Below are 27263 nucleotides of genomic sequence, written 5' to 3' on the forward strand. Positions count from 1 at the left end.
CTAGACTTCATTTCCCTAGTTTGCTTATGTCCTGTAGAACTGTGTCAAAAGCCTTACTAAAATGAAGATACATCATGTCTACAGCTGTTCCATAATCCACTAACCCAGCAACCCTGTCAAAGAAGGAAATTAGGTTGGTCCTGCATGGTTTGTTCTTGGTAAATCCATGCTGGCTATTCCTTATCACCCTATTATCCTCTAAGTGCTTACAAATTGATTGTTAATAGTTTTTCCAGTATGTCTCCAGGTATTGAAGTTAGGATGACTAGACTACAATCCTCCAGCCCTCTTTGTTTAGAGACTGGGGATCCCTTAGATCTGTCTGCAATGGAGAGAAATAGTCTGGGAGATTTTCTGAAAGGCTGAGGAGTCCTAGCCAAATAGAAGGCTAGTGCTCTCCTGACATCGTGAGTAATGTTGCCTCCTGTTTGTCCTAGTGCAGTTTGGGAAAGAAAGCAGGGAGGTGGATAAGCTAATTTATGTGGAATTCTGAAGATATTCTTGATAGGAATTTGGGGTGTGGTTGTAATGTAACCCTGTCTTTTAAAAAGATTGTAAAGTGGGGGGAGGGTACACCATTAGAGCCCTTCTCTCTCCTACTCTCCAAGCAGAGGTAATGGCCACTAGGAATGTGGTTTTCATAGAGAGGTGTAGAAGAGAACAGGTGGCCAATGGGTTTGAAGGGAGGCCTTGTAAGGCACTTGAGGACAAGATTGAGGTCCCATGCCTGTGTAGGGCATCTGATTTGTGGGAAGAGGTTACCCACACCCTTGAGAAAACTTCTTGTTGTAGGATAAGTGAAAACAGAGTTGTTATAAATATAAAGGGAAGGGTAACCACCTTTCTGTATACAGTGCTATAAAATCCCTCCTGACCAGAGGCAAAATCCTTTCACATGTAAAGGGTTAAGAAGCTAAGGTAACCCCGCTGGCACCTGACCCCAAATGGCCAATGAGGGGACAAGATTCTTTCAAATCTGGAATGGGGGGACAAAGGGTTTTGTCTGTCTGTGTGAGACCTTTGCCGGGAACAGATCAAGGATGCAAGCCTTCCAACTCCTGTAAAATTAGTAAGTAATCTAGCTAGAAAATCCATTAGATTTTCTTTTGTTTAATGGCTTGTAAAATTTGCTGTGCTGGAAGGAATGTGTATTCCTGTTTTGTGTCTTTTTGTAACTTAAGGTTTTGCCTAAAGGGATTCTCTATGTTTTGAATCTGATTACCCTGTAAAGTATTTACCATCCTGATTTTACAGAGGTGATTCTTTTACCTTTTCTTCCAATAAAATTCTTCTTTTAAGAACCTGATTGATTTTTCATTGTTCTTAAGATCCAAGGGTTTGGGTCTGTGTTTACCTGTACCAATTGGTGAGGATATTATTATCAAGCCTTCCCCAACAAAGGGGGTGTAAGGCTTGGGGGGATACTTTGGGGGAAGACGTCTCCAAGTGGGCTCTTTCCCTGTTCTTTGTTTAAATCGCTTGGTGGTGGCAGCATACTGTTCAAGGCCAAGGCAAAGTTTGTACCTTGGGGAAGTTTTTAACCTAAGCTGGTAAGAATAAGCTCAGGGGGTCTTTCATGCAGGTCCCCACATCTGTACCCTAGAGTTCAGAGTGGGGAAGGAACCTTGACAAGAGTAACCATCTATCTTATGATGGAAGGCAGTGATGGCTGCAGGATGCACCTTTACGAAGCTTAGAGATAATCCTGATGTTTTTAGTTCTAGGATGTAGTCTAACAGAAGCAGTACTGGAGAGGATGTAGGTGTAATAGGTCTTGAGTCACACTAGAGCTGGAATCTCTTCCACTTTTGAATATACACATGACAAGTAGTTTGTTTCCTGCTATGTAGCAGCATCGCCTTTACATCTTCAGAGCGGGTCATTTCTAAGCTTTGGAACCATCGAGGAGTCACTCCTTGAGTTGGAGAACCGGTAGATCGGGGTGACGGATCTGGCCAGCATCCTGAGAGAGAAGATGAAGAGTGGGCTGAAGAGTGATTAGCAGACAAATCACCAGTTGAGTAAATAACGGAAATCACATTGTCTTGGTCACGTGGAAACTATAAGAATAACCCTGGCTCTTTCTTTTCTTATCTTGAGCAGGACCTTTGATATTAGAGGAATTGGAGGAAAGGCATAGAGGTGCGTGTTCCAGTATAGGAGAAAGGTGTCTCCTACACAGTAATGAACCAGGCCCACGCAGGAGCAGAACTGGGAGCATTTCTTGTTTCTGGCAGTGGCAAATAAATCTATCTTTGGGAATCCCCAACATAGGCCTCTCCATTCTCCACAGCATATTTCTATTTCCATTTGTGATCCTGGGAAAAGTTTCTGCTGAGAGTGTCCGCCGTAGTGTTCTGTATGCCCCGGAGGTAGGCTGCTGAGACGCTGATGTGGTGGTGAATGCCCCAATTCCAGAGTTTGCTGCCTCGGCACAAAGGGAAGGTGATCTTGCTCCTCCCTGGAGATGTATGTAAAACATACAAGAGATGTTGTCTATCATAATCTCTATATGCTTGTCTCTGATCAGTGGTATTCCTGACTGCTCTGAGCGCTAGTAAGTTGATATGCAGTGTGGATTCGAAAGGGGACCATTTGCCTTGAACAGTGTGGGTGTCCAAGTGGGCTCCCCATCCCAATACAGATGTGTCTGTCATCAATATTAACACTGGGGGTGGTTGAGTGATGGGAACCCCTGCACAGACATTGTGAGGATCTTTCCACCAGTCGAGGGGGTTTTGACCGTCGAAGGCATGATTAGAAGTTTATTTAAGCTGCGGCTGCTTGGTACATATACTGTTCTCAGCCACCCTTGATGGCAGCGCCTGTGGAGTCTCGCGTGACTTATTACAAAGGTGCCTGCTGCCATGTATCCTGGTAGTTGAAGACAGTTTCTGGTCGAGGTCTGGACTGTCGAGATTAAGTTGTCTAAGGTGTTGAAGCTGTGCGGGGGGAGGAAGACTGCATCTAGGAAGGCCCCTACAAATTCCAATGTTGTCCTGGAGTTAAAGTGGACTTTTGGACATTTAGTTGTAGTCCCAGCTGTAAGACCAGGTCCATAGTCTTTTGTGTGGCTCTCAAGGCATCAAAAGAATGTGCTTTGAGCAGAAAATTTTCTAGATACAGGAATATCAAAATTTCTTGTTTATGACGGTGCAGTGCTACCACAGAAAGGACCTTCCAGAACACTCTAGGTGCTGACAATACTCCGAATGGGAGCACCTTATATTGACAGTGATCTTGATCTAGAGTGAAACTCAGAAACCTCCTTTGGGATGGGTGGATTGTGATATGACAGTAACCATCGAGGGCCAAGAACCAGTCCCCCGGGTCCAGAGATGGGATTATTGCTGCCAGAATAACCATTTTGAAGCGTTGTAACTTTGCGAATCTATTGAATGATCCAGAATGGGTCTAAGACCGCTGTTCTTTTTCAATATCAGGAAATATTTGGAATAGAAGCCCTTTCCTCTGTGTGGAGTGGGAACTGGTTCTATAGCACCTAGGTTCAGAACATAGTTTGTTTCCTGATGTAAAAGGTGCTTGTGAGAAGGGTCCCTGCAGAGGGAGAGGAAAGGAGGGTGGGCAGGGGGAGGGAGGTAAAAAGGATTGAATATCCTGTGGAGATGATCTCCAATACCCACTTGTTTGTGGTTATACATTCCCAGTTTTGACAAAAAAGAGTAAGGTGGTCGCTGAATGGGTGGAGATGTTTGGATTGTTGCAGCAAATAAAAATGGGGGTGGTAACTCTAGCCCTCGACCAACACATCAGAACTGGTGTTTAGATGCAGACAGCTGTGATGTTGATGACTATGGGGAAGCTGTTCTCCGATTCTGTAGTCATTGTCTCTTCCGTTCGGATTCATAATGCCAGTGGGGAGAAGGCCATTGAGAAGGCTGGGATCTCGGTGACGTCTTGTTGGAGTAATCTCTTTGTCTAGTCTCGCTTCTTGTTCCCCAAGCCAAATAAATCCAGTGATTTCCAGTCCTTGTCATAGGGTGTCAATTTAGCATGGTGCTGTCTGCCATATTCATTTACAGTGTTGACAAGGGCCTTTGAGGATGGGTAGGAAAATAAAAAGTCCAGGTCCTTAGAGGGAACATAATATTTTTGTCCATTCTCTTGCACGTGGGAGGTATTGTGGCTGACGTCTGATAGGGAGAACAATGTGAGCTGATGATGAAGTATGTAGGATGTCAAGCAGCTTGTATTGGGACTCCTTCACTTCTCCAAGCAGAATATGTAGCGATTCTACTACTCTCTTAATGAGATCTTGAAACTGTTTGACGTTGTCTGCCAGGATTGGTAGGGGAGGCATAATGGTTCATCAGAAGAGGATGAAGAGATGTTAGTTGTTGGAGTAATCTCTTTATCTAGTCTTGCTTCCTGTTCCCCAAAACATCTCCTCTTGTGGGTCAGCAGGTCTGGATAGAGAAGCTGAAGGAGATTGCCTTCCCCTATCCCAATGAGCGACACTAGGGGGCCTCGAGAATTGGTGCCTATAGGCTGCTCATGGGTCCCAGTATGGCCACTGAGGTGGTGCAAAAAGCATGGGTGGGGACACCGAAGGTGTCTATGCCAACTGGGTGGGCTGCATCTCTCGTGGTGGTAAACTGGTTCTGTAGAGGTTTTGGGATGACTTGCTCCTTGGTATTGGAACGGGCAACCTTCCACAGAGACTGAAGATAAATCGTCATCATCATCTTCATCATCGCTTGACAAAGATGGAGCAGTCAGGGATGCTGAGGGACTGCATGTATGTCAGGGGACTGAGATGTGGCAGGTAACGAGATCGTGTCAGTGTCGAGTAGGGGAGGATCAGATGTCTCTGAGACAAGTAAGTCTTTAGAAAAATGAAATGCCTGCAATACCGGAATGAACAAGGAAGAACTAACTAAGGACAGGGAGTTGACTATTCTAAAAACAAAATAAAGGGAAAAATTTGAGGGGGAAAAAGGAAAAGAAAGCAAGTATAAATACTAACTAACGGAAACTCTATGAACTAGCACTATTAACTCAAAACAGAAAGTAAGATATGGATGAGGAATTCTCAAATTGAACGCTGCTGAGACTCCATCTCAGGCCAAAGGCGACTGAGAAGAAACCGAGGGCGGTTTGCATACACATCATTATATAGCCCTGAGGCAGGGCACAAGATGGGGAGAGTGCATGTGTGGACCAACCAGACACTGCTACCTAAAATTTCCAAGATACAGGATACAGGGAAGCAAATACACCTAGAGTGGACCACCCATAGGGATGCTACTCAAAGAAGAAGAAGAATGAGATCCAATGTCTGGAAGCAATTAAACACTGAATCTACCAAGGGATGTGGTAGATTCTCCATCATTTGGAGTCTTTACATCAAGACCAGATGTCTCTCTAAATGTATTAGTATTTATGATTTGTATCACCGTAGCACCTGGCAGCCCCAGTCATGTACCAGGTCCCCACTGTGCTAGGCGCTGTACAAACAGAGCAAAGAGACAGTCCCTGCCCCAGGGAGCTTACGATGTAAGGATAAAACAAGAGACTAAAGATGGATACAAACAGACCAAAGCCCTAGTTTAACTAGACAACTGGGCTTGATGTGACAATCCCTGGTGGCATTCTCTGGCCTTTTGTACAGGAAGTCACAGTAGATGATAATAAAAGTTCTTTCAGGCCTTACAACCCAGGAGGGTGCTGACTTCAGAAGTCACCTCAAAAGCAGCACCTCAGTGTGGTGCCAGAGGGCCAGGCTGTATTCGCTCAAAGGTTCACTTAGGTTACGGAGTTCAAAATGCTGCTTAATTTAACAAGGCCTCAGCCTGCAGCTCCCCTGCCTGCAGAGCAACTTTCGACTTTAGGCTGTGGAACAACCTCAGGGCCCACATCAGGTCAGAAATTCTGCTTTGTCACCGCATCAAAGACAAATCGGAATGACAAGATCCACAGGCCACGTTTTGTAAAATACATTTTGGCCATAGGTGCCAAACTGACTGGCATTAAGAGAGACTCCGATGCCACACCACCCTGATGAGCATGGCATGAACAGAGAAGGTCAGATCCACCTTTGTTGAGTCACCATTTACATCAGAGAGAGTACATAAAAACGGCCATATTGGGTCACACCAATATCCTGTCTTCTGACAGTGGCCAGTGCCAGGTGTTTCCGAGGGAATGAACAGAACAGGGCAATTCACTGAGGGATCCATCTCCTGCTGGGCAGTCCCAGCTTCTGGAAAATGCTACATTCTGGCTGAGCAGTATTTTCCTCCCCTTTGCTCTGATGTAAATGGCAAGATCAGGCACAGAGCAATGGTAAATCGGGCCCACAGGATCAAAGAGTGATTCATGGAATATATTTCAAATCTGTCATTACTTGTTTTGGTATGGTTGAATACATCTTTTTCACAGTAGATACACACTAACTACACCAATCAGGAGTGATCATTTGAGGCAGAGCCTGGTCTCTGTGTAGATCACTACCTTGAACTGCAATAAAGCAATAAGCCCCTGTAATTGGATTTTGCAATGGGCCCTGGACCATTCAGTAATTAATGAGCTACGGTAAAGCTAACTTATATCAGCAATAGTCAACGCTGGATTGCAACCTAAGCAGTAAAGATACCCAGCCCCACAAACGTGGCTGCACTTTTGGGGGTGTCACTCTGTTAGATCCCCTTCACTGCATGCACCCAATGCCTCCCCCACCCACAGCCACGACCTACATACACCTTGTAAGATTAATTAGGTTCCTGCCTTTATGCTGGTCCCCAAGTGCTGCACCTTCCCTTTGAAATCCTACCCGCCATGAAAGCACCGAGAAACACACACGACTGTACCCTTGCCCCCACCTGCCAGCAACCTCCTATGTCTCCTTCATCACTAGCTCCTCCAGCCAGATGTACCCCTGGCCCCCTAGCTGCCAATCCAACCCTCAGATGTGCTACCTGGATTACAGAAATCTACTAGAGGCTCACAAAACCAAGACCAGCCCTGGCTAATAAGGGAGGCATATAATTTCCTGATTAGCTGGTCAAAGCTGAGAGCTTGAGATGCAGCTGAGAACCACAAGCGCCAGTTGGACAGAGTGCAGCGTTAGGCTCAGAGCTGGCGATCATTTGGCTGGGGATGGAGTCTGTACACGTGGCATGAACAGACCATTTCCTCAGAGCAAAATCCTGCTCTTGGCAGTTGGGAACCAAGTGAGGTATCGGGGCGGGCAGGGGAGGGAAGAGGATGGGGTATCAGGGAAGAGATGTGTGTGGAGAGGCTGTGGATGTCCGTATGTTCCCGAAGCCATCCTAACACTGCAGGCCAAGATAGCTCACGGTGGATGGAGAAGCAGCACGTGAGGCACGTTGCCCCGAAAGCGGAGAGTGGCTGTCCCCGTGCCCCCGGCAGTGAAGCGTTGGTGGATGTGGCAGCCACGCTCTCATCCTAGCACTTGCTTGATGATAATAAATATTAACACTAATAATTTGCAAATGTAACTATTTGCTTCTATACAGGATCATGGTACAGTGATCTACTACCAATGTTATATGCTAATACAGTACCTCAAAATTTGCTAATATAACATAACAATCCCATTCTACATCGGGTACAGAAGGATCCCCCAAGTGTCTGCTGTAATTTTTGCCTACTGCATGTTTCAAAATACAGTACTGTGTCAGCGGAAGACTGGCCCAGCGTGCTGGGGGGAATAAGAGCATCCGGCTTCTCTAATAAATGGTCTGTACAGACTAGGTATGAATGTAGGTTTAAGCTGGCTGGCTGGCTGACTGAGCTCAATCCGACCCCAGCAGCAAGCAGGGAGGTCACTCCAGCAGGAGATTCTGAACAGACGCAAACCACACAGGGTAAGACAAGCAAAGAGAGTAGGAGGCTATGGATCAACCCAGAGTCTCATTTGTCACAAATCAGGGTGTGAGCAGTCAGGCCTACTGGTCAGGGCGGGAGCCAGGAAGCCAGTATCTATGCCCAAGGAGTGAGAGCCAGAAGCAGGATTCAGACCCAGGGTCAAGAGTCAGGAACCAAGCAGGGCTGGAGCAGACTGGAGCAGGGCAAGAAGGCTGGGAATTGAAGCTGCAGGCATGTGCATTGAGCAGTCTGAGGTCAGTCACTGCTGACTTCCTTGGCCTGTCAGGTGGAGTGGTCAATCAAGCAGCCCTACTGTGGCTCAGCTGTGCTCAGAGTCCTAAGCTGCCTGGAGACTGGGCCGCTGCAAGTCCTCTCCCTGAGGCTGGTAGAGAGCCAGGCCCTAGGCATTCTCCCCCTTCCTGCTCATTGCCTATCCCCTAACATCTGTGCCTGGGGGGGGGGGCAAAGGGAACTGTAGTTAACCCTTTGTATACTGGGGACCCTGCACCCTGGCACAAGGCTCTTAACCTGAAAGGCCTCTCCTTCCCCCTCACAGAGAAGGCTGCTGGGCTGGCTGGTTCCTCCTCCACCTACCACCAGCACCGTGCGTCACCAAGGATCAGGTCAGCATTTAAAGTAGGTGTCTGAGTGCAGTGGAGAGGCAGGTGGCTGACTATAGGTGCCTGACTTCTGGGGCAGGGATCCACACAGAGGAAGTAAGTGATAGGTGGGGGAGGGGGCTGGCACGGTGGCCTACACAAGGTAACTGGTTGGGGAAGAGCTCTGCAGAGGGGCGGCTTGCGTTAACGTAGCATTACCTACGCTTGTACCACAGCATCTTGGCCTGTGACCCAGCCACCTTGACCCAGTCTGTGTTGTTCCCCCACAGACAATTTCTAATTCTATCTGTGATCGAATCACTTGGCCGTTTATTCCGTTTCAGACGAGGACAATCTGCAGACTGCAGTGCCCGAGAGCTGCAGGCTCCAGAGATCAGGGTTTTTCAAATTGCTTATTGCAGTAATACAAAGCTGACAGTAGTTTGTGCCCTGCCTGCCTGGGAACCTGATGCCGCAGCCCTCCATCGCATGAGTAGTTGACTGACTGCAGTGGGATGGTCTGGGTGACTAAGTGCTGGCAGGAACGAGCCCGCGGCCATGAAGTTGAGCAGCATAACTCAAATCGTCACATTTGCAGAGATCTGGGAAATGAATCCATCAGGTCAGGGGATGAGCAGGCAGCAGGGGAAAGTTTGATGGAAAGATCTTGTGGCACCAACATGTAGCTAAATATAAGGAACAACTGGTAGGGCTCTGACAGAGAATCTGACACAATCTGTGAGGATTAAACCCCTCTGGAGATAGCATGAACAAGAAGCTGAAGAGAGCCAAGATCTGGTGTTGCACTCTCTTCCTATTAGAACACTGCCCTTGGCGTATCTCTGTCACTCAGCTTCAGTCATCCGGAGACATCTACATCTCGTCGCTAAAGGTCACGTGGCAAAACAGCGCTGCTTTGTCCTCACAGGCATCCACTGTGTATTCAGTTTGTGCCAGCATTCAGGCTGAAGTAGGTACCCAGACTGGAATGCGGCCAGGCCTCTGGGGCTCACACACCTCTCAGGGAAAAGGCCAGGGGGTCTTTAGTAACAGCACCATTTCCTGAAGGCTACAGCATCTTGGGTTTTCCTTGGCAGCTGCTTCAGTATGGACTATATTTGACATTGCCTAGCCTGTGAGATGTACAAGTCCTCAGCCTCAGCTGGTACAGTGGCAGGGCTTCTAGGCTTCACCAATATATCAGTGATATTGATTTTTCTTCTACAATTGAAAGGTTAAATTGCAATGAAATCACTGCTAATGCCGACTTGATGATAGCAGCCGAGAAATCATAGAGCCAAGTTCTCTGCTGGTGCAATCTGATGGAGCCCAACTGACTTTCTATAGTACTCTGCCAACTGACACCAGCAGAGAATCTGGCCCACAGCTTTAAAGCAATGGGGTCTTAAAGTAATATAGAAGCACTAATGAATGATGGCTAGCTAAGTGTTGCAGGCAGTCTGCCAGGACTGAATTAACTGTAAGAGACTAGATGGATGGTTGGGGCAAAAATATATCTCCCATCAACTCAACATTAGGATTGTTCTAAGTACTTTGTTATCAAGTCATTATTCTTGGAGACATCCACTCCTGAGCAGGATGTGGAAAAATACTAATTTCATACCATTTCATTATAGCAAAGCTGCATTGGCCAGCTCTGGGCACGTGACTATAATTGATTTTTGTTGTTGTTAACTTTACTGTATTGCTTCCCTGTGTCCTGGAAGCTCTGATCAATAATGATCTGATGACAGCTGTATGAGGTTTTCCCATCTGTAGAATGGGCATAATAGCATCTACCCACAGGACTGCTGTGAGGATTAGTTAATGAGCCAGTTTCAGATCTAGTGTAAGTAAGTGTGGCTCCCATGGAAGCCACTGGGCTCAATTCAGTGGGAACAGAACTGGGTGTGAGGTGGTTAGAAATTGGTCAGGAAGAGGACGTAAGAGGCAGTGTACTGGTATCAATGTGGCGTTCAGTAGGATTCAAAGTGAGTGAATTACATGCCCAGTGGCTGTAAGAGAAAGCAGGAAAAGTAACTGAGAGGACAGTGTACAAGAAAGCAGTCTGCTCACCCCTCTGGTTTACCTTGCACTGCATTATCCCCAGTGCTCAAAGGGCTCCATTCATCCCTGGATTAAGAGGGCGTAATGTCCTTGGCTTCAATAGAGCTGCGATTGCTTACGCCAGGGGCTGGGTTTGGTCCCCTAAGAAGTATACACCATGCTGATCTTGCACATCCACTGAATACCCCGCAGAGAGGGCTAGGAATGCCACGCAATGGCGAGGGAACTCCCCTCCTGTCCATGTCAGTCCGTACACGTTGTATACAGAGAGAGACACTCACATGCCGGTTTTATCCCAATGAGTTTGGCGTGGCCACATCGAGTTATGCAGCTGATCCTTAATGTCCCCAAAGGGCTCTTGGCTTCCGTTTAAGACCAGCTAAGGAGTTTGCACTGCTGGGCAGAAACCTTGGATGTCTGCTAAAGATTTCTGGCCCGAGTGAGCGTGCTATGGAAAGGGAGTTGAGGTGCTTGGGAAAGGATGGGAAGGTCGCTGCCCCCGCCTTCTACAGCACTGTTGCTTTAAGACACCAGTGTGCTATGGAGTCGGGGGTGGGAAGGGACAGATTAAGGCTGCACAGGGCCAATATCCACCAAAATGTTCCTCCTCTCCCTGGACACAGCCCCCTTCCATGCCAGGCCCCCAGCCCCCAGACTAACTCGCAGGCCAGATTCTGACTCCTCAGAATCCCAAAGGAAGCCGCGCAGCTCACCCCACCAGCAGCTGGCCAGCTGCTGTCAGCTGTGCTGCCACGTCTCTGTCCAGGACATTAGATTCCTTAATCCCCTCCCCGTTAAACTAAAGCCTCTTACCTTCCCGTCCGTGGTGACTGCAGCAAAGACAGTGGAGGAGTAAGGGGCCCAGGCAACGTCCCCCACAGCAGAATTCAGGTCAAAGACGAACATCGGGGTCCTGGAAAGAAAGGCCCAGGGTGAAGAAGATCTTGTCCAATTACATGTCACTCCTGAAGAAGACTTTCAAGATGAAACACTCTGATGCTATACCCCAGGCAGCCTGTGCTGGTCAGAGCAGCTGAGCCCTCATCCATGTTGCACTGGATTGTCACAGATGACAACCCCGCAGGAGTTCACAGCTGACAGTGCCCTCCTTCTCTCTCCCGTGCTGCCAAGAAGCAGGGTTAGGGGATTTTCTGTTTGAGAGAATGAGGGAGCTATTATGGGAAAGTTTGAGTGAATGTTTGAACGAGGTGAGATTAGTGGTCAGTCATCTCTGCCTACAGCGAGTTTGCTAGTCTCTGTTTGGCTCCCATGAAGGTTGGCTAACAGTATCATTCCTCCAGTGGGACACAGCTGTGATGAGAAGTCCAGGTTGCAGAGGGAGAGCGGATCTCTCAGGTAGCCGGGTCCAATGCCATGCAGGGCTTTGAAACATCAGGGCAGCCACCTTGAACTGCAGTGCCCTGTTTTGACCTGTGTGGCCTGGATCCAAGCCAGAGGGCTGGTACCTGGTGTAGCTCTGTTAAAGTTTTTAAATCATGGACTGCAGGGCATCTCACCCTCGTCCTAGATACACTTACACAGGCAGCAATCCTGGGCTGTACCTGCTCTTATTACTGAAGGAACGGCTACGCTCAGGAAAAAGCAAACGAGGAGGATAAGAGAGAATAATAAGCAATAAATCCACTTAATGGTGAAACTGTAACCACAGATTTTGGCAGACAAAGCTAGCTGCACGCTGCATGTTTATACTGTGAGAGCATAAATCACACTCTCCAGCTGCCAAGGCCAGGACACAGCAAGACTTACTTTATGGTGTGGTCCCAGATCTTGACAGTCCAGTCAGAGCTGCAGGAAATGAAGACTTTCATGTGGTAGGGATTCCAGCTCACTGCGTCAACAGCCATGTGGTGAGCATCAAAGATGTCCAGAAACTGGCTTGAATAGGATTTTGAACACTGCAAAGGAACCAGGGATCGGCAATAAGAATCATTTGGCTGCTCTAGAAGGGTGGTTCTCCACCCTGGAGGTACCCCCGAGCAGCTTCTCTAGGGGGGCAGGAGTTGTGACCTTTTCTATCGGATCTAAGCTTCATTTAAAACATGTTTCTCTCCTTTGGCATGGAACACTGAGCCCTTCTGAGTGTCACAATTTCCAACTCTCTACCATGATTCTAGCTCCGTCAGCGAAGTTAACCCGAATGGGAATGCGCTGGTATTTTTAAAAGGTGGTTTGAGCAGCCACGCATTTTAGCTCAGACTTGAAATTTCTGCCTTGCTGGATACACTGCGACAAATCCATCCAAGTCAGTGTTATTATCTGAGTGTGTGTGTGAGAGCAGGGTCATAACCATCCAATCCCGGCTCTTTTAGTGACAGGAGCTATGGTTTCAGAGTAGCAGCCGTGTTAGTCTGTATCCGCAAAAAGAAAAGGAGTACTTGTGGCACCTTAGAGACTAACAAATTTATTTGAGCATAAGCTTTCATGAGCTACAGCTGACTTCATCGGATGCATGCAGTCGAAAATACAGTGGGGAGATTTATATACACAGAGAACATGAAACAATGGGTGTTACCATACACATGTAACAAGAGTGATCAGGTAAGGTAAGCTATGGTGCCATAATGCACATGGAGAGATGGGCTTGTTTGCCTTGGGAACAGGGTTTGGGAGTAGTTCTGGGTGGAATAAAGCTTATGGCTTGTCCTCTGATTTGTAAACATCTGGGTCTAGCAAGCCTGCCATTGATCAGCACTCAGACTCTCCTGCGCTTTGGGGCATTCCTGGCTGGCCGACACTTTGGTATCTACTTTGCTCCTACTGACTAGTACAGAAACCCTTCCCTGCCCCATCAATGTGCCTTTAAACAGAGTGTGGCAGCTCCCACGTTTTATTATGGTCAGGTAGTGACAGGTTCATCATTTATTAAACAAGAGGATCAAGCCCTGGATTGGAAGTTTGAAGGACAAGTCTTAGTCCCTGCTGTGCTGTGTACACTGGGTGGTCTTGGGGGAACTACTTAACTCACCTAAGCCTAAATATTCAAACACAGGTGACTGCAGTTAAGTCAATGGCAGCTGTTGGCAGTCAGCACCTCTAAGATCAGCGGAGGTGATTTTGTTTCCAAAATATGGATTTAGGGTAAACTTTAAGGCCACAAGTTTGAAGATGTTGGCTCTAAACCCACAGGAACAATCACCCTGCCCCATCTTACAGGGGATTGTGGGGATAGATTAGGTACAGTTTGTAACGTGCTATAGAAATGTGATATATTGCTAATTAGTTATCCTTTTACTGCTAGGGATAGGTCTGGATATCACGGGAGAAAGAAGCTGTCTTTCCAAACGTCCATGGATTCGAAAAGCTAAAACAGGGAGGAATCATTTGAACAAGAGCACCAGCTCCTTAACGCTACGGCAGGACCAGCGAGGACACATTTGCAAATTGCTCTAGCCGCCTTGAGCTGACACACATTCACATACCGCAGACTCAGTGACTAGATCTCTGATGCCAAAAGCACAAAATGATGAATTATTACATAGAACTGCCAGCTGCTTAGTACATGAAGGGATCACTCTGAGGTCTGCAGCGGCAATGCGAGATTACCACCCCAGGTAAAGGAGAGCCACTGGCAGAGGTGGACTTTAGCTTTCAGTGACTGCTGCTGTGGGCACCGGTTCAAAGGCACCAATATATGAGGGTCGTAAAGAAGAAGAATCACTTAAAGCAAAAAGAAAGTCCTTCACAAATAGCCCTTCCTCAGAGGTGGTCGATCTTTGGGCCTGTCTGCACGAAACAAAAAGCATTGCAAGAAACCACTGGTTGGATGGTCCCTCCCAACCACATTTCACATGGCAGAGCTTCACATCTGGACATTTTCCCCCAAAGCCCTTGTTCCCACCATGGGCATCAGCAGCCCAAGAATCCATAGGTACCCGCATGGTTGTAATGCAACGTGCAGACCTATTGCACAATGTTGGCATGTACACAAGCTAGACACTGCAAGAATGAGTGAGCCAGCCAGCCAGTTCCTGCTGGCAAGGTCCTCGTTGAGGACAGGCATGGTAGAGCCTTTGAACACAAGTTGAGTGATATCTGCGTGGGAGGCTGTTTACCCACAGGCATTCTCATCAGCTATTCTACTTCACGGTTAGATGGACCATAAATGCCAAACAACTCCAGGTCAGCAGTTATCTTGTGAACGACAGGCTGCAAAGTGCAGAAGTTCTATGCTGCTACTTTTCTAGGCCTAGTCTACACTAGAAAATTGTCGGCTTCACTATGTTGCTCAGGGGTGTGAAAACCCACACCCCTTGGGCGGTGGAGTTAAGCCGACCTCACCCCCAGTGTAGGCAGCACTAGGTTGACGAAAGAGGTGGATTACCTACTCTGACGGGAGAACCCCTCACATCAGTGTAGGTAATGTCTAACTGAAGCACTACAGTGGAGCCGCTGTGTTACTGTAGCATTTCAAGTGTAGACAAGCCCCTAAACAGACAGGCTGAGCTTTGGCTTCCAATATAGGCACTGAGATTTTTTTTTTCCCCAGGGGCACTCCACCCCGCCTCTGCCCCGATGCCCCGCCTCCACTCCACCCCCTACCCAAGGCCCCGCCCTCACTCTGCCTCACCCTGCCCCTGCTCTGCCCCCTCCCACAAATCACTGCCCTTGCTCCACCCTCTTCCCCCGAGGCCCTGCTCCACTCCTCCCTGAGGCCCCTGCTCACAGGCTGCTCTCCGCTCTCCCCCAAGCCCCTCCCCCAGCCATCAAACAGCTGTTTGGCGGCACCTCCAATCGGCTAATCGGGGGCGCCACCAAACAGCTGTGGCTGGTGAGTGCTGAGCACCCCCTTTTTTTTTACCATGAGTGCTCCAGCCTCGGGGCACCCACGGAGTCAGCGCCTATGGCTTTCAAAGTTAATGTTCCCCACTGTCTGGTCATTTCCACGTACTCTGAGACAAAGGGCCAAATTCTGCCAGCCCCTGCACTGGGTGAACGAAAGGCTGCTGGGTGCCTCCTCCCTATTGCACCAGTGCAGGAGCTGGACACAGGACAAGTCTAGCACTCTCCCAAGCACTAGCCAGCATGGCTAACAGCATGACGTGGCTGCAAGGAAGATGGCCAGTAAGGATGGCCAGCCCCCCTCCACCCTGCTGGCATCTCAGAACCAGTGCTGGTGAGCACACGCTGCACCTTTCCGAAGCAGCTGCGACACGGCTGCTGCACGCGCTCCCTCAGTGGGCCCTGAGCCGCTCAGCCCTGAGCTCTGCCTAGTACCCAGGGGGTGCCTGAAGTTACAACCCTGGCCAAAGATTCGTTCATATTCCGTCGTCTTATCGAAACAACTAATGCCCACTGGAATTACACCAGCTAACGTCCTGGTTTTTAAGCTGACATTCAAAAAGAGGGGCCAGGGGCCATTTCTGTTCCGCTGATGCAAAGCTGCAAATATATTTGTTTTCATGAGGAAGTGTAACTAAATCCATGCAATGTTTCATCTGTTGACTATTGCTGAATTTATTTAGAACCTTCAGTTATGATAACAGCCATTGTCAAGTGTATGTGCCATTGTGCAAGCAACATTTGCCCAAGTGTTGCACACACTAAGCCTCCAACTGCATGTGGTAAAGGGCAGCATCGCTTAGCACAGTGGACTAGGTTCCACTCCCAACACTGCCTTGGTCTTTCTGTGAGATCCTTGGAATAGTCACTCAGCGGACTTCCGAGTACCAGTTTCCTCATCTGAAAAATTGAGATAATAGTGTGTACACACACACACACACACACACACACACACACACACACACACACACACACACACACACACACACACACACACACACACACCCCGGAAGGCTTATTTCATTAACACCTGAGATCTTTCTATGGAAACTAAAATCATCATCATTCTTGTCTGCATGTGCAAAACACTTAACTGTATTTGTAACAAGTGTGCATATTTTCTAGGTTCAATTTAGGATCCCATGTTTGCAAATACGGCCCAGTATGCCACCAATAAGGCTCATAATGCACATCACTACCATAACAAATGCTGAATGCATTCAGATTAGAACAGGAGGCTTGCTAAAGTGTTATGGGAATATAATTCTTGCACTCCAAAGACTCCAATTAATCAAAATTACAAGGCTTAACTCAGTTTCTTACAAAGTCACATTCACCGTTTGGATACTCAAACTTTTCTGCACTTCCAGCATCTTCACATATCAGAAAAGGGACAAGACTAATTCTTATTAAATATTCGTATTGCAGTAGCTCCTAAGGCTCAAACCCTGACTGAGGTCCCATTGTGTTAGACGCTGGCCACCCAAAAACACAGCACTTGCCCCAGAGAGATATTCCTAAATTCAGGAGCATGATCATCATTGGGTTACCTCAGTTTATCAGTCAGTGTCATCCGAAGTTTGCTAATATGATGGTGTACAGATACTCTGTCACTGAGCTGCTAGTTCTGCATTTTGTTATATTGCTGGAATTTGCTTTAATGGTACATGCAGTATCAATGCTTCATGCTTTTTTACATTCACTCATAAGGGGGATTTGTATTTGGTTTGTTTTTGAAAGTTACTCTGCTGTGAAGAGACAAATAGGACCTGGATAATTTGAAAGGGGGAGGTTTAGGTTGGATATTAGGAAAAAGTTTTTCACTCGGAGGGTTGTGAAACACTGGAATGGGTTACCTAGGGAGGTGGTGGAATCTCCTTCCTTAGATATTTTTAAGGTCAGGCTTGACAAAGCCCTGGCTGGGATGATTTAGTTGGGGATTGGTCCTGCTTTGAGCAGGGGGTTGGACTAGATGACCTCGTGAGGTCCCTTCCAACCCCAATATTCTATGATTCTATGAAAGGTGAGGGAAGTTACTTTATTCAACTCTCACCACATGTTATTGATTTGAAAGACCCTTAATGTCTCAGACTTTTAATCAACAAGAGTCTTGACCTAGGGCTGTCTGAATCCCATGGAAAATTAATATTCAGGGGAATATTTTTGGAGATTCTGTCTAGACAGAAGCTGATACAGTTTTGATCAAAGGAACAACATAGTCATCGCTTTGGGAGGCGGTTTTGGGAGTCAGTGGTGTCTTGGCCTACCAGGTTGTTTGATGGGGTATGCGAGACTGGTCTAGGCCTGTAGCATCAGGCTCATATGAGAAAGGCAAAATGCCCAAAGAAAAGGCTGTCTCATTAAGGCTTCAGCCTCTAATTATAAATCCGCCTCTTTAAGAAACTCCTGTTTCCCTCAGATTTGGGTTGTTGGAAGGAGTCCATGGCCATACCCCTGGCAGGCTCCTTCCAGTTCTTGTAAACAAGAAACCAAGCAGTCTTGTAGCACTGGCCCTGGCCATCACAGAGTGCAGAGGTCAGGCAGAGATGGAGCAGCTCATTCCCCAGGCTCTCCTGGCATCTCAGCCAGGCTGGCTCTAGCAGGCTCTGCCTCTACTGCTCCCTGGGCCATTCTCCTTCCCTTTCAGAGACCCTTCTCCACACATGCCTGGCTGAGGCCACGTGGAAAAACTCTTTCTCCAACTGGCAGCCAAAACAGGCCGGGGCAGGGCAGAACCCTGCCAGACTTCTGCAGAAAATAAGCACCTACCTCCGTGCTCTAGTGTGTGGTATGTCTACCCCCTCTGATCTGGCTGCTTCTGTCGGACATTCATTACAATGCTTGCCAGTTTTACTCTTAACTAAGATGACAGGCTCATAGAACTTAGAGACGGAAAAGACCCACTCTCCTTGCAAGGATAGGAAACATGGCCTGACTGTGAAAGGCACTGTACGCTCTCAGCTCCCACTGATTCCAAGGGAGTTATGGTGCTTGGTATCTTGAGAGGTGCTTGGTATCTTGAAAGTTCAGATATAAATGGGGTGTGGGGTCAGGTAAGGAATCATTTCCAGAGCTGCTTCGAGTTTAAGGTCAGAAGAGGCCATTAAATCATCTAATCTTACCTGCTGTATATCACAGGCTGTTAACTTTCACCCAGCTACCCCTGTATTGAGCCCAGTAACTTGTATCTGACTAAAGCATCTCTTCAGTGAATTTTTGTTCCTATCGTCAATCACCCTCAATGTTAAAAATGTGTGCCTTATTTCCAATTTGAAAAACAAATGAGATTTCTGTCTGAAATTGTTACCTACTGAAGTTACAAAGAACTTCTAAGCTGTCTGGAACTGAAAGAAGTCGGCAAATATTTCCCCTCACTCTCCTGTTCGCTGAGGCTGCTTATGACACATTTCAGAATCAAACACTACTGAAAAATGTGAAGTCTGACCTTCAGCGTGAAAGTTTTGAAGACGAGGAAAAGGATGATTAGACCCAAACCAAGAATGTGCAGAATCTGTTTCATCTTCCAGACTGTTGTCCCAGATTTGCTTAGTAAGTTTTTCTCCTATGTAGCTGATGATAGGTGTGTTCTCAGGAAGTTAGTACTATTATTAAGTTGTGATGGTAAAACAAAGAATCTGTTAACACCAGTAAAGGAATATTGTGATAAAACAGCTGGCCATAGGGTTACAAGACATTGCTGTAGAATATGGAGAAGGAAAACGAATTCATAGAGGTTACAGCATTTGTTTGTAACGTTAGCTAGCAGCATTGCAGCTTGCACTAAACACCTTGGCCTGACACAGAACTCTTCAATTTCTCCCTACACACGTGGACAGTTAGGGGCGTCTTCAGAATCCTGTTGGGTTTCTTTAGTTTACTTACAGAAACGCTATGTATCAAGGTAATATAAGAAACAATTTTTTCAAAGGGGGCTTATAATGGGGAACAAAAAGTACAAATCAAATAGGCAGCAACCATCTTGACAGCCTCAGGCAGATTAGGACTGAGAAAATTCAGATCTCGTTAGAAACCACTGAAAAAAATCAAAAAGGGTTTAAAGTTGTTGCTGTTACTTATTATGAGCCAGATCCTGAGGTGCTAAGTTAGCTTTTTTTTAGTCCTTTCTCAGGCCAACTCTTTCAGAAAGGGCTAAGTAGAACCCAAGCAAAGACTTTGGCTAGATCTCTCTCTTTCTCCGACATAGTCTAACGGTGTCACTGCAGTGTCTCTGGACACACGCACAGTGGCTGAGCACTGATTCTATCCCAAGACTCGATCTCATAATTAATATCACTTTAAAAGACGTGATCTGAATTTGCAGGGTTCGTGTAACTGCAACTTTCCTTTCAATACACAGGTCTGAACAAGTTACAAACCAGTGGATAATATGTAAAGAGGCTGTTTTCCATTATATGTTCATATTAATGCAGAAACAGTTTGTCCTCTATGTAAAAGGGCAGTAGATAGACCAGTGTGTAATTAAGATAATGATTTCTTGGCTTCAGAAATGCTATTAATCACACTATTTTCTGAAATTCTCTGTAATTGTTCTGCAGCTAAAAAATTAACATATTATCCTGCTGATTGTTAGGAAGTTTTCACCCCTTGGAAAAATAAAAGCTTTCAGAAACTCACTTTTTAAAACAGTTTAACAAATAGTCTATAGGCATGTCCAGCCAGATAGGAGTTTACCCTTGATTCTTCATTCTTCTCGAATATTTGAAGTTAGACCCGTCTTTCTAATTAACACTATGGTGGCAAAGGGAATGAGCACTTCTGGACACTTGCCAACATTTCTGAGAGTTCTGCAAGAACTAACTGCCTAGATAAGCTGGAGGTCGTGGGCTGCTATGTCCCCATCTGCCCCAAGGCTGTGTACGTGCTCTGGCAGAGATTAGCATTGTACAGACTTTAAAGACTTCCTCCCCAAATCCAGCAAAGCATGAAAGCACAGGTTTCAAGTGCTTTGCTAGATCAAGGCCTTTATCACCATACCTTCCCAGTGAGGCTGGGATCAATGTCTTCATTTTACAATGTGGAAACATGAGGGCCCAGACCCACATAGGTACCTAGGTGCCAAAGTCCGTTTTGGGCTCCACTGACACCCACAAGCCCCCCACTCAGCTGCAGCCTAACCTCACTCAGCACCTAAATTTTTGCAGCAAAAGTTCCCTAGGGTCCCAAATTTCTGCGTCTGAGCATGCGCACTGTTGCCCCACTCTTGGTGTCCAGGCTCTTATCTCTGGTCTAAGCCCTAGAGTGATCCATGGACCTATTTGCATGCGGGGTCTGCTCCAGTAGGCAGGCTCAGAGTGGAGCAACTTCAGCAGGGGAGTGAGGGAGAGCCACATCAGAATATCCTCCAGCTCAGCAGAGGAGTCTGCTGAAGGCAGTCGGCTGTGAAGGAGCTTGCGGCGGCCATAGCTGTGTTCTGGGCAGCTCTGCCCCACCAGCCATATACAGGCTAAAGGTCCTCACCCAAACTGAAGGCCCTGTGGCTATAATTTTAATAGACCCCAAAAGAAGGGCCAGGGGAACGCTGCGTGCAATGGGAGCGGGACAGGGAACAGACTTCCCTCTCGAGCTACCACTGGTTACAGTTTGCATTTTCAAGACTCTCTACAAAAGAGAGGGCTAGAAAGTCCTGTGATTTAATAAAAAGCAGATTAAATTATTCCTGCCATTTCATAGTCATGAGGGCATGGGCTCAGAGGCACGGGCTGTATCCCTCTTCATTTCTCTCACTCCCTTCTTATTTAGTTCTGCAGTTGCATTCTGTATTCTGGGATGCAGTTTGTACAAAAAAATCTTTATACAAGATTCTATTCTATAGAGGTTCTTTTAGACCCCAGTGGCAATTGGCTCTGCTCAGGCATATTCCAGCAACCTACCAGGGCTTCCCATGGGCATCGGAGTCCACCCATGGAGATCTGATTGAAGGACCGAAGTTGCATTTTATTACATATTCTCGGGAAATGACTAAGATGACAACTCTATAAAATAGACAGCAGTGATGAGAGGTAAAAGAGGTTTCCCTGAAATGGTTTTTACCTTGTAGATTTTCCCTTCTTCAGTGCCAACGAGAAATAAATAATCTATCTTCTTGTGAAAATCAAAGGAAGTTCCACAACCTATTTGAGAGAGAGAGAGGGAGAGCTGTCAGTCAGAAAGACGGCCATGATATCAAGCATAGGTTTCTTTGTTATTGCACAAATTCCATCAATGAAGGTTTTGAAAAAATATTTTTTCATATTGGCTGCCGGTGGGTGCTAAGCACCTGCTAATTCGGAGCCTCTGATTCAGGGCAGCATTAGATGGTGGCCTCTCCCCTCCTCAGCAGCACAGTATATCAAAGATGTTCTTTCCCTGCACTCCGCTATGTTCCCACAGAACATCTCATCAAATTTGCCAAATCTCAGTTCTTATTTCTGGAAGGCACTCAGCATGGCAATGGGCATAGTATCAGAACCTAAATGGACCAGACCTGCACTGTTTCAAGAACAGATCCTTCCCCAGGATGACCTTAAAGAAGGAAAGAGAATAAGTCCTCTCTCTCCAGCCCCACCTTGGCATCTCTGGATCCAAGGATGTTGTGTCCTTTGTTAATGTCTGTGAAGCTCTCAGATATTATAGTGATGGGGCCCACAGAAAAGCCTGTGGAGGAAATTAATAATTATGTCTTCAGGGCAGGGTTTGACTAGTGGGCAGTAAATAAGGCCTGGAGCCACACATTGAACAATGTGGAGACAACAAAATATTGAATAGCTGCTGCCTGACCCTGTCCCAGTTCAGCTTGGGGAGGTTCCCAGAGGTGGGTCTGGCCCAGTCTGAGGAGTGGCTCCTATAAGAGAAGAGAAAGTCCTGTCCCTCACCAGCCTGACTGGGACTAGCAGCTGGAGCCTGGCGCACAGTAGGAGCCCCCAGCTGTGGTGCCCCCAGCAGCACGGGGGAGATCCGACCCACCTTCGGGAACCTCTCCTGGCTGCAGAAAGCTCCAGCTCCAAAGGCAGCACAGCCATGGAGCTTCCTGCAGCCAGGGGAGGTTCCCAGAGATGGGTATGACCCACCCCAGGGAAGAGGGAGTCCTGTCCTTCCCCAGCCCTACCGGGACTAGCAGCTGGAGCCCAGCGCACAATAGGAACCCCCAGCTGGGGTGCTCCCAGCCCTGCCCCTCCCCAACTCTGGGCCCAGTGCTCAGGAGTTAAAGTGGCCTTGGGCTGGCTATGGGGGGAGGGATGGACCACAGCACCCTTCTAACCATGGGGCCCTGGACAATCACCCACCTGTAAGGCCAGCCTTGCACCCCCCCAAAAGTGATGACCCCCCCTACAATAGCTTTGCAACCTCCCACAACACTCTTTTGGGTCGGGACCCTCACAGTTATAACACCATGAAACTTCAGATGTAAACATCTGAGCTCACGAAAGCTCATGCTCAAATAAACTGGTTAGTCTCTAAGGTGCCACAAGTACTCCTTTTCTTTTTACGAATACAGACTAACACGGCTGTTACTCTGAAACCTTACTATTTTAAAAATCCTAGTACCATGAAATTGATGAAAATGGACCATGAATTTGGTAGGGCTCCATTCATAATTCGTACACACATTGCAGGGTGAATCCAAATTGCACTGCAACCTTAATTCTGGCATTTCCTAACTCTTGAGTGCTCGACTTTGCAACTTTAATAACGTTCTTTTAATATAGTTTGTGTGTAAGTTCCTAGAGTTTTTTTAAACATTTGGAATTCCTTCCCCCGACCCATGAAATTCCATCATGTAAGCATCATATTGACACCTACATGGTATATCAGAAGGGTTGGAACCTTTAGATCCACCACACAGACCCCTGTCACTTGAGTTAACAAAGTAACTGATAGCAGTAGTAGGTTGTTATCGTCTATGTGGCCCAACCCTAGAAAGGGACGAGACACTTTACCATTGGGTTTCACAAATATTTGCTGACAGCAGAGGAAGGCGAGTCAGGAATCTAGGGTCCCAGTCCAGGATCTGAATGGGAGTGTGCTCTAGGCACAGACTTCTCTACCCAACCCCATACAATCGGTCCCTGTTCTGTCTGTCCCCCCCCAAACCCCTGCCCCACCACTGGTTCCTTACCCCAGTCCATTCTGCTCACTTTGCTAGTCCCAGTCTCCACTCCTTAGGTTTCTATCCCAGTCCCATTGCCCCAAAAGGCGAAGTCTCCTCCCTCCACACTCCCAGTCCCCCTACATCCCGACTCCCAATCTCCTTACTCAGCCAGTCCCAGTTCCCTCCCTCATTCCTTGGAGATCCTATATTGTGACTCACCATCAGCATGTATCAAAGTAATTCCCTCTCACAAATATATTACACTCTCTACAAATTGCTAACTCTGAAACATTCTTCTATGCAAAGGGAATTTCCTTCTGCAAGCTCTGTAAGGCTATATCTTCTCTCCCAAAATAGGCATGTTTTTACAGCAAGACAGCTAACCCGGCTTAGCTCTTATGAGGAAAGATTAATAAGACTGGGACTTTTCAGCTTGGAAACGAGATGACTAAGGCAGGATATGATAGAGGTTTATAAAGTCATGACTCAGAAAGTAGATAAGGAAGTGTTATTTACTCCTTCTCATAACAGAAGAACTAGGGGTCACCAAATGAAACTAATAGGCAGCAGGTTTAAAACAAACAAAATGAAGTATTTCTTCACTCAGCGCACAGACAACCTGTGGAACTCCTTCCAGGGGATGTTGTGAAGGCTAAGACTATAACAGGGTTCAAAAAAGAACTAGATAAGTTCATGGAGAATAGGTCTATCAATAGCTATTAGCCAGGATGGGCAGGGATAGTGTCCCTAGCCTCTGTTTGCCAGAAGCTGGAAATGGGCGACAGGGGATGGATCACTTGATGATTATCTGTTCTGTTCATTCCCTCTGAGGCACCTGGCATTGGCCACTGTCGGAAGACAGGGTGCTGGGCTAGATGGACCTTTGGTTTGACCCAATATGGCGATTGTTATGTTCTCTTTTGGTGTGACGGAGGCAAGGAACTGATAGTTTATACCTTGTTGTAGCTAGTTGAGGTTAACCTTAGGTGAGAGGGAGATGGATAACATTGTTGATCTTGACTAGCTACATCTAGATAGAAACGACCATTGCTTTGACTGCAATCGGAGATGTGATTGCAGCACATGTAGGCATATCCATGCTAGCTTTAATCTAGATAGTTCAGGTACCAAGAGCAATGAAGTCACAACAACATGGGCTTCAGCATGGGCTACACAAGCCTGCCTGGGACCCTGGGTAAGTACTTAGGCAGCTAGCCTGAAGGAACTCAGATAGGAAATTGCAGAACTACTAACTATAGTTTGTAACCTATCCCTGAAATCAACCTCTGCACCAGATGACTGGAGGATAGCTAATGTAACACCAATTTTTAAAAAGGGCTCCAGAGGCAATTCTGGCAATTACAGGCTAGTGAGTCTAACTGTAGTATCAGAGAATTATCAGACACACAGATGAACACGATTTATTGGGGAAGAGTCAACAAAGCTTTTGTAAAGGGAAATCATGCCTTTGAGGTGGTCAACAAATGTGGATAAGGGTGAGCCACTAGATATATTGCACTTGGATTTTCAGAAAGCCTTTGAAAAGGTTCCTCACCAAAGGTTCTTAAACTCTAAGTAGTCATGGGATAAGAGGGAAGGTCCTGTCATGGATCAGTAACTGAAAGACAGGAAACAAAGGGTAGGAATAAATGGTCAGTTTTCACAATGGAGAGAGGTAAACAGCGGGATCCCACCCATGGATCTGCATTGGGACCTGTACTGTTTAACATATTCTTTAATGATCTGGAAAAGAGAGTGAACAGTGAAGTGTCAAAATCTGCAGATGATAAAAAAATTCTTCAAAATCATTAAATCCATATTTGATTGTTAAGTGCAACAAAGGGATCTCACAAAACTAGGTGACTGGGCAACAAAATGGCAGGTGAAATTCAATATTGATAAGTGCAAAATAATGCACATTGGACAACATAATCCCAACTCTACATATGTAATGGTGAGTTCTAAATTAGCTGTTACCACTCAAGAAAGAGATTATGGAGTTGCCATGGTCACTTCTCTGAAAACTTTAGCTCAATGCACAGAATAGGTCAAAACCACTAATAGAATGTGAGAAACAATTAGGAAAGGGATAGATAATAAAACAGAAAATATCAGAATGCCTCTATATAAATCCCTGGTGCACCCACATCCTGAATACTTTGTGTCCTGTTCTGATCACCCCAACTCAAAAAAAATACAATGGAACTGGAAAATGTTCAGAGAAGGGCAACAAAGATGATCAAGAGCATGGAATGGCTTTCATACGAGGGGAGAACAAAAAAATTAGGACTGTGCATCTTAGAGAAAGGGAGATATCATAGAGGTCTATAAAGTCAAGAAATGTGTGGAAAAAGTGACTAGAGAATTGTTATTTACCCCTTCCCACAATACAAAAATGAGGGGTCACCTGATGAAATTAATGGACATCAGGTTTAATACAAACATTAGGAAGTACTTTTTCACACAACACATAGCTAACCTGTGAAACTCATTGCCTTTGGCTGTAGTGAAGGCTAAAATCATGTCTAGGTTGAAAAAAACCAAGTTAAGTTATTGGAGGTCAGATCCATCAACGGAAATTAATCAAGTTGGACGGGATGCAACCCCAAGCTCAGGACAACCCTAAATTTCTGATTGCCGGAAGCCAGGAGAAAAGACAGAGAATCACTCAAAAAACGCCCTGTTCTGAACACTCCACCTGAAGCTCTGGTACGGGCCACTGTCGGAAGACAGGATACTGGGCAAGATGGACCATTGGTCTGACCCAGGGTGGCAACTCTTATGTTCCCATGAGCTAGCTAGATTTAAGCTAGAGTGGGCATGCGTACCCTACAATCACAGCTTCACATGCAGTAAAGACGTAGCCTGAGAGTCAAACCTTCTCCCAGGTTAGCGACCATCATCTCCACAGAGACTCTGACTTAGATCTGCTAACAGCCAAGAGGAGTAACCTTTCTTTAAGAACAAGGAGTACTCGTGGCACCTTAGAGACTAACAAATTTATTTGAGCATAAGCTTTCGTGGGCTAAAACCCACTTCATCGGATGCATGCAGTGGAAAATACAGTAAGAAGATACATATATACACAGAAAACATGAAAAAATGTGTGTTGCCATACACACTATAACGAGAGTGATCAATTAAGATGAGCTATTAGCAGCAGGAGAAAAAAACCTTTTGTAGTGATAATCAGGATGGCCCATTTCCAATAGTTGACAAGAAGGTGAGAGTAACAGTGGGGGGGGGGGTGGAAATAAACATGGGGAAATATTTTACTTTGTGTAATGATCCATCCACTCCCAGTCTTTATTCAAGCCTAATTTAATGGTGTCCAGTGTGCAAATTAATTCCAATTCAGCAGTCTCTCGTTGGAGTCTGTTTTTGAAGTTTTTTTTGTTGTAATATTGTGACTCTTAGGTCTGCAATTGAGTGACTGGGGAGATTGAAGTGTTCTCCAACTGGTTTTTGAATGTTATAATTCTTGACATCTGATTTGTGTCCTGTCATAAATATAAAGGGAAGGGTAACCACCTTTCTGTATACAGTGCTCTAAAATCCCTCCTGGCCAGAGGCAAAATTCTTTCACATGTAAAGGGTTAAGAAGCTAAGGTAACCCCGCTGGCACCTGACCCCAAATGGCCAATGAGGAGACAAGATTCTTTCAGATCTGGAGTGGGGGGGGAAACAAAGGGTTTGTCTGTCTGTGTGATGCTTTTGCCAGGAACAGATCAGGAATGCAGCCTTACAACTCGTGTAAAGTTAGTAAGTAATCTAGCTAGAAATGTGTTACATTTTCTTTTGTTTAATGGCTTGTAAAATAAGCTGTGCTGGAGGGCATGTATATTCCTGTTTTTGTG

General features: G+C 46.3%; 1 protein-coding gene across 1 annotated transcript in view; it reads right to left on the minus strand.

The window, feature by feature from the left end:
• DNAI1 (dynein axonemal intermediate chain 1) overlaps positions 1–27263 on the minus strand; it is a gene marked incomplete at its 5' end in the record, with an annotated part of 258464 nt that overhangs the window by 101427 nt on the left and 129774 nt on the right. Inside the window, 3 exons of the mRNA XM_037902893.2 lie at positions 11331–11430; positions 12285–12433; positions 21369–21448. Of these exons, the coding sequence (XP_037758821.2) occupies positions 11331–11430; positions 12285–12433; positions 21369–21448 (329 nt within the window). The remainder of the gene's footprint in view (positions 1–11330; positions 11431–12284; positions 12434–21368; positions 21449–27263) is intronic.

The sequence above is a fragment of the Chelonia mydas genome, chromosome 5 (assembly GCF_015237465.2).
Source record: "Chelonia mydas isolate rCheMyd1 chromosome 5, rCheMyd1.pri.v2, whole genome shotgun sequence".
NCBI lineage: Eukaryota > Metazoa > Chordata > Testudines > Cheloniidae > Chelonia > Chelonia mydas.